The sequence below is a fragment of the Protomyctophum parallelum genome, assembly GCF_964188405.1.
Source record: "Protomyctophum parallelum genome assembly, chromosome: 1".
NCBI classification, from domain to species: Eukaryota; Metazoa; Chordata; class Actinopteri; order Myctophiformes; family Myctophidae; genus Protomyctophum; species Protomyctophum parallelum.
The window spans coordinates 107788503-107795853 of NC_139697.1; the positions used below are offsets into that span (position 1 = coordinate 107788503).

Sequence of the window (7351 nt, forward strand, 5' to 3'; positions counted from 1 at the left end):
GTGGGCTTGTAGATCTGCTATTTTCTGTCATACGACGGTGCTCAAATGGAAAAAAAACTTTAAATGAATGGATGTGAATTAAACTAGTTATTTAACTACTAATAATGAATGGATGTGAATTAAACTAGTCGTTATTTAATTTATAACTATTAATAATGAATGGATGTGAATTAAACTAGTCGTTATTTAATTTATAACTATTAATAATGAATGGATGTGAATTAAACTAGTTATTTAACTACTAATAATGAATGGATGTGAATTAAACTAGTCGTTATTTAATTTATAACTATTAATAATGAATGGATGTGAATTAAACTAGTCGTTATTTCATTTATAACTATTAATAATGAATGGATGTGAATTAAACTAGTTATTTAACTACTAATAATGAATGGATGTGAATTAAACTAGTCGTTATTTAATTTATAACTATTAATAATGAATGGATGTGAATTAAACTAGTCGTTATTTAATTTATAACTATTAATAATGAATGGATGTGAATTAAACTAGTCGTTATTTAATTTATAACTATTAATAATGAATGGATGTGAATTAAACTAGTCGTTATTTAATTTATAACTATTAATAATGAATGGATGTGAATTAAACTAGTTATTTAACTACTAATAATGAATGGATGTGAATTAAACTAGTTATTTAACTACCATTAATGAATACATGAAGAACAATAACATTGACCAAAGCTTCTCCTCAGTGACCAGTTGAATGTGTGTGTGTGTGTGTGTGTGTGTGTGTGTGTGTGTGTGTGTGTGTGTGTGTGTGTGTGTGTGTGTGTGTGTGTGTGTGTGCGTGCGTGCGTGCGTGCGTGCGTGCGTGCATGCGTGTATGCGTGTGTTGTCGCGCGCGCGCGTGCGCACTAGCAGCCAGGCAGACGGCTGGTTGTTTCTCAGCGGTTGGATCATCAGATCTGATCCGCCTCTCCTCACCAGAGTTCCGGACAAAGTTCGGGAGCGAAGCGGGCCGTGCTTCGGTGCTGGGTGGGCCTGGACCGGCTGTTGGGTGGGCCTGGACCGGCTGTTGGGTGGGCCGTGGACCGGCTGTTGGGTGGGCCGTGGAAGTGGAATACTCTTGGAATACAACTCCGCGCGAAACAACAACAAGGAAAAGTTGTGGAATAAAAGAAAACAATGAGTGGATGATTCGACCCGATGATTCGACCCGAGCGATCTACGTCTGTATTCTGTTTTAATGATAATAATAATAAGTATTATTACAGCGTGTAGAAGAAGTATACCTACATAGTACTGTTGCTACTGGACTGTTTACTCTGTTTGTAAACACAGATCAAACTAATACATCCCGTTTCCCCCCAAAACACACAACATAGATGTGTGTGAAGGACGTGCAACATTGTAGCTAAACACACACTTATTCTAGATGTAGATGTGTGTGAGAGAAGGTGCAACATTGTAGCTAAACACACACTTATTCTAGTGTGTGTGTGTGTGTGTGTGTGTGTGTGTGTGTGTGTGAGAGAGAGAGAGAAGGTGCAACATTGTAGCCAAACATAATAATGTGAAGGTGCAACATTGTAGCCAAACTGTTCCCACTGAGGGAAAGTGTTACACTTCAGTCCAGTTTGGACATTATTTTGGAAACATTAATTGTATTATATAACTGCAGTTGGAAACATTAATTGTATTATATAATTGCAGTTGGAAACATTAATTGTATTATATAACTGCAGTTGGAAACATTAATTGTTAATTGGAAACATTTCCATTTGACATCAAAGTCCAAACGGTCACTTTATGGATTATTCTGGTTTATTAAAATCATCCTCCTAATGATGCAGATGATGAAGGAGCAGACATCATGGATTCTTACTGTCCAATACAATGTTTGATAAGATAATAACGTTGGTTAGGGTTAGACAGTGGAGTGGATGTGAATAAGTGGGTTAGACAGTGAAGTGGATGTGAATAAGTGGGTTAGACAGTGAAGTGGATGTGAATAAGTGGGTTAGTAACTACACCTTAGCAGCACTTTGACCAGCTACAGCTCAGCACATGAAGAACAATAACATTGACCAAAGCGTCCCCTCAGTGACCAGTTGACCAGTTGAAGTGGATTTACTGCACATGAAGACATTGACCAAAGGACCAAAGCTTCTCCTCAGTGGACTTACAGCTCAGCACATGAAGATCATTGACCAATACCTTTCCCCCCCCACTTTTCCCGGGATTCTGTAGCGGTTGCACACAGTCCCATAGCCCAGGATCCGTCCCGTAGCCCGGGGGAGACCATCCCATAGCCTGGGGGATACGTCGCGGTTGCACAGCGCCCCATAGCCTGGGTGGATGGATGGACGGTGGGTGTAAATAGTGGGAATACAAACTATCTGTAGTATTAATAAATGGTAAATATTTATAAAGCGCTTTTATCCAAAGAGCTTTACGTAGACCGATGGAGGAGGAAACCATGCGAGGCTCTAAGCTGCACATCGGGAGCAGTTAGAGGTTCAGAGTCTTGCTCAAGGACACTTCCACACGGACTCTGGGGGAGCCCACGGGGATCGAACCGGGAACCTCACGGTTCCACACCACCGTTCTACCGGCTGCTGTACCGCTGAGCCACATATACTGTGTATATGTGTAGTACATGTTTAGTACATGTTAAGTACATGTTTAGTACATGTTTAGTACATGTGTGTACATGGAGACTACGACATGCCCAGGAAGGAGTTACCATTACCGCCAGGTTGGGAGGAAGCCACAGACTTTGACGGGAAGGTTTACTACATCGATCACAGCAACCAATCAACGAGCTGGATCGACCCCCGCGACAGGTAAGGAACCCTGTCTGTCTGTCTGTCTGTCTGTCTGTCTGTCTGTCTGTCTGTCTGTCTGTCTGTCTGTCTGTCTGTCTGTCTGTCTGTCTGCACCATGGAACGTGCGTCATGATACTAATGTTTAGCATCACAGAGAGGAATGGAGACCAACAGGTTTAGTTGACAGACAGACAGACAGACAGACCGACAGACAGACAGACAGACAGACAGACAGAAAATATGAATTAATGAATGAATTGATCAATAATGTATGTATCAATGTTTGGATCAGTCATGCTATTAGTTGTGTAGTAGCTCTGGTCAAGTAGCTGTACTCACACACACACACACACACACACACACACACACACACACAATGCACACACACACACACACACACACAATGCACACACACACAATGCACACACACACACACACACACACACACACACACACACACACACACACAATGCACACACACACACAATGCACACACACACACACACACACAGACACACACACAGAGTCAGGTGAATGGAATGTTATCTGTCGCATACCAGAGAGGAGGAGGGGCAGAGAGAGAGAGAGAGAGAGAGAGAGAGAGAGAGAGAGAGAGAGAGAGAGGTATACTTTACAGTTGGACCTTGAGGCTTGGATAAGTCTCATAAATTCACTTGATGGAAGTGTGTGTGTGTGTGTGTGTGTGTGTGTGTGTGTGTGTGTGTGTGTGTGTGTGTGTGTGTGTGTGTGTGTGTGTGTGTGCGTGTGCGTGCGTGCGTACGTACGTACGTACGTGCGCGCTGTGTCTTAGTGCAGGGATACTCAAATAGCTGAACTGGGCCACGCCCACAAACACGTCTTTTTTTAATTTGCTTTATTTACACATAATGCAGTGGTTTAAAAAAAGCTCCATTATTTAATCAGCATCTGAGCCACGGACCACCATCTGATGACATTTAGCCTCTCAGACCCATCTGAGCCACGGACCACCATCTGATGACATTTAGCCTCTCAGACCCATCTGAGCCACGGACCACCATCTGATGACATTTAGCCTCTCAGACCCATTTGAGCCACGGACCACCATCTGATGACATTTAGCCTCTCAGACCCATCTGAGCCACGGACCACCGTTTGATGACATTTAGCCTCTCAGACCCATCTGATGACATTTAGCCTCTCAGACCCATTTGAGCCACGGACCACCATCTGATGACATTTAGCCTCTCAGACCCATTTGAGCCACGGACCACCATCTGATGACATTTAGCCTCTCAGACCCATCTGAGCCACGGACCACCGTTTGATGACATTTAGCCTCTCAGACCCATCTGATGACATTTAGCCTCTCAGACCCATCTGAGCCACGGACCACCATCTGATGACATTTAGCCTCTCAGACCCATCTGAGCCACGGACCACCGTTTGATGACATTTAGCCTCTCAGACCCATCTGATGACATTTAGCCTCTCAGACCCATTTGAGCCACGGACCACCATCTGATGACATTTAGCCTTAAAGGTGCAGAATATTCTGCACCTGAAACGCTAAATACAAAGTTAATACACCATTGCACATACAAGACCACTCCAGGGTGTTTAATGAAGTACTGTCACCTCATAGACACATGAAAAACTGGAAAAACACAAAAAATTGTGGCACTCCATTTACTTTAAGCACATCTGGTGGGTTATGGTTAGTGACTCTGAGTTAAGCATGTTGTCTGTCTGTCTGTCTGTCTGTCTCTCACTCAGATCGGGGGGGGGGGGGGGGGTTGGTGGTCTTCTGTGAGTGTTTAATTATTCAGCTGAAACCAGAACCAGTTCAGTTTCACCCCCACTGCTGCGTGCGTGCGTGCGTGCGTGCGTGAGTGCGTGCGTGAGTGTGTGCGTGCGTGAGTGTGTACGTGCGTGCATGCGTGAGTGTGTGCCTGCCTGCGTGCGTGCTGTGTGTGTGGACAGGTTGTCATAGTTACTACGGCAAGGGGTGGGAGGGGGGGGGGATGGGGCATGCATGTGTTTTTGTTTGTATCTAAAACACATGGATGTGTGTGTGTGTGTGTGTGTGTGTGTGTGTGTGTGTGTGTGTGTGCAGGCAGACCAAGCCGTTGACGTTCGCAGACTGTATCGGAGACGAGCTGCCAGTAGGATGGGAGGAGCTTACCCACCCCAACCTGGGCCCTTATTGGGTGGACCACAACTCCAGTACGTTTCATAACCCATAAGACCTCTCTCTCCTGTATTAACCCTATGTCTCTCGCCCTCAGAGACCTCTCTCTCCTGTATTAACCCTATGTCTCTCGCCCTCAGAGACCTCTCTCCTGTATTAACTGTATGTCTCTCGCCCTCATAGACCTCTCTCTCTCTCCTGTATTAACCCTATGTCTCTCGCCCTCAGAGACCTCTCTCTCTCCTGTATTAACTGTATGTCTCTCGCCCTCAGAGACCTCTCTCTCTCTCCTGTATTAACTATATGTCTCTCGCCCTCAGAGACCTCTCTCTCCTGTATTAACTGTATGTCTCTCGCCCTCATAGACCTCTCTCTCTCTCCTGTATTAACCCTATGTCTCTCGCCCTCAGAGACCTCTCTCTCTCTCCTGTATTAACTGTATGTCTCTCGACCTCAGAGACCTCTGTCCTATATTCACTGTATGTCTCTCGCCCTCATAGACCTCTCTCTCTCTCCTGTATTAACCCTATGTCTCTCGCCCTCAGAGACCTCTCTCCTGTATTAACCCTATGTCTCTCGCCCTCAGAGACCTTTCTCTCCTGTATTAACTGTATGTCTCTCGCCCTCAGAGACCTCTCTCTCCTGTATTAACCCTCTCGCCCTCAGAGACCTCTCTCTCCTGTATTAACTGTATGTCTCTCGCCCTCAGAGACCTCTCTCTCCTGTATTAACCCTATGTCTCTCGCCCTCAGAGATCTCTCTCTCTCTCCTGTATTAACTGTATGTCTCTCGCCCTCAGAGACCTCTCTCTCCTGTATTAACCCTGTGTCTCTCGCCCTCAGAGACCTCTCTCTCCTGTATTAACCCTATGTCTCTCGCCCTCAGAGACCTCTCTCTCTCTCCTGTATTAACTATATGTCTCTCGCCCTCAGAGACCTCTCTCTCCTGTATTAACTGTATGTCTCTCGCCCTCAGAGACCCCTCTCCTGTATTAACCCTATGTCTCTCGCCCTCAGAGACCTCTCTCTCTCTCTCTCCTGTATTAACTATATGTCTCTCGCCCTCAGAGACCTCTCTCTCCTGTATTAACTGTATGTCTCTCGCCCTCAGAGTCCCCTCTCTCCTGTATTAACCCTATGTCTCTCGCCCTCAGAGAGGACCCAGCTAGAGGACCCCAGGGCTCAGTGGCAGAAGGAACAGGAAGTGATGCTGAGGCAGTACCTCAGCGTGGCACAGGAGGCGCTGTCTGCACAGAGGGAGCTCTACCAGGTAAACTCTATGGCTGCATCCGAATTGCTAGGGTTGTTCTCTACTCCCTACCCCCCATACGGGGATCCAGACTCTATAGGGTTGTTCTCTACTCCCTACCCCCCATACGGGGATCCAGACTCTATAGGGTTGTTCTCTACTCCCTACCCCCCATACGGGGATCCAGACTCTAGTGGACTCTATAGTGATGATTTCGGACAATACTCCCTGTATGGGGAGCACCGACTCTGACGCCAATATCGGTAGAGGGCGCTGTAGGTCCGCGGGTTCATGTACATTTTATTTGCATGAAATCCCCATTAGGTTAGTCGATCTATAAGCAACGCGACGTCCGTGTTGTGAGCTTGTATCGAGTAGGCCTACTTTTGGTAAAGAATTACCAAAAGTAGCCGATCTACAAGCTCTGCTCACAATAATAATACGGACGTTTGGTGTTAACAGAAACAGCAGTCCAATAAATGACTGCCTACATAATGAATACATAATTGTATTTATCGCAATTCAATGAAATAATGTTAGATAGCATATTTTTTCATGGCAGGAATTAATGAATATTAATAAAACATGTTCGGACACAATTAATGTGTCTCACATGCATGCATTTAGCCTACGTTTGTGATAAAGAATCTCACAAATATATACTACAGCAAGCAACTGATTCCTCTCCTAACGTCATGCGCTGGGCCTGGGTAATACAATGGATCAGTAATACTATTGCAAATGAGTAATTTATTATAAATAAAATAAAACAATTTCAAATAAATGCACAGATCACTTGTCTCGAGATCTGTAGCTTCGAGATCCGCCAGGGAAGGGAAAACGAAAGTTTAAAAAGTACATTTGTGTTGAGTTCTTTCGCTGGTTCAACTTCTGCCTCTTCTGAGTTGGAGCGCAATGAGCGCATGCATGCAGAAGCAGCGCACGTGCGCAAACGCGTGCATGTGCCCTCAAGAGCGAGCTTGAGCAATGCATTATGGGGCAGATTTGCTTCGCTGTGTTTTTGTAGTGACCATCGGATGCTCCCTACAATTCCCGGTGCATTGTGGGATACTTCAGTCCACTATGTTAGGGTGCAAAAATGCTCACTACACATTCGGACACTACAACAAAATGGC

General features: G+C 45.1%; 1 protein-coding gene across 1 annotated transcript in view; it reads left to right on the forward strand.

Annotated features, from left to right (window-relative positions):
• The first annotated feature begins 933 nt into the window (after nucleotides 1–933).
• The window catches only part of wwc1 (WW and C2 domain containing 1), a 38501-nt gene continuing 32083 nt past the window's right edge, over nucleotides 934–7351 (forward strand). The window contains exons 1-3 of the mRNA XM_083772538.1: nucleotides 934–2815; nucleotides 4893–5002; nucleotides 6121–6236. Coding sequence (XP_083628664.1) covers nucleotides 2673–2815; nucleotides 4893–5002; nucleotides 6121–6236 — 369 coding nt within the window. The 5' untranslated portion in view covers nucleotides 934–2672. The remainder of the gene's footprint in view (nucleotides 2816–4892; nucleotides 5003–6120; nucleotides 6237–7351) is intronic.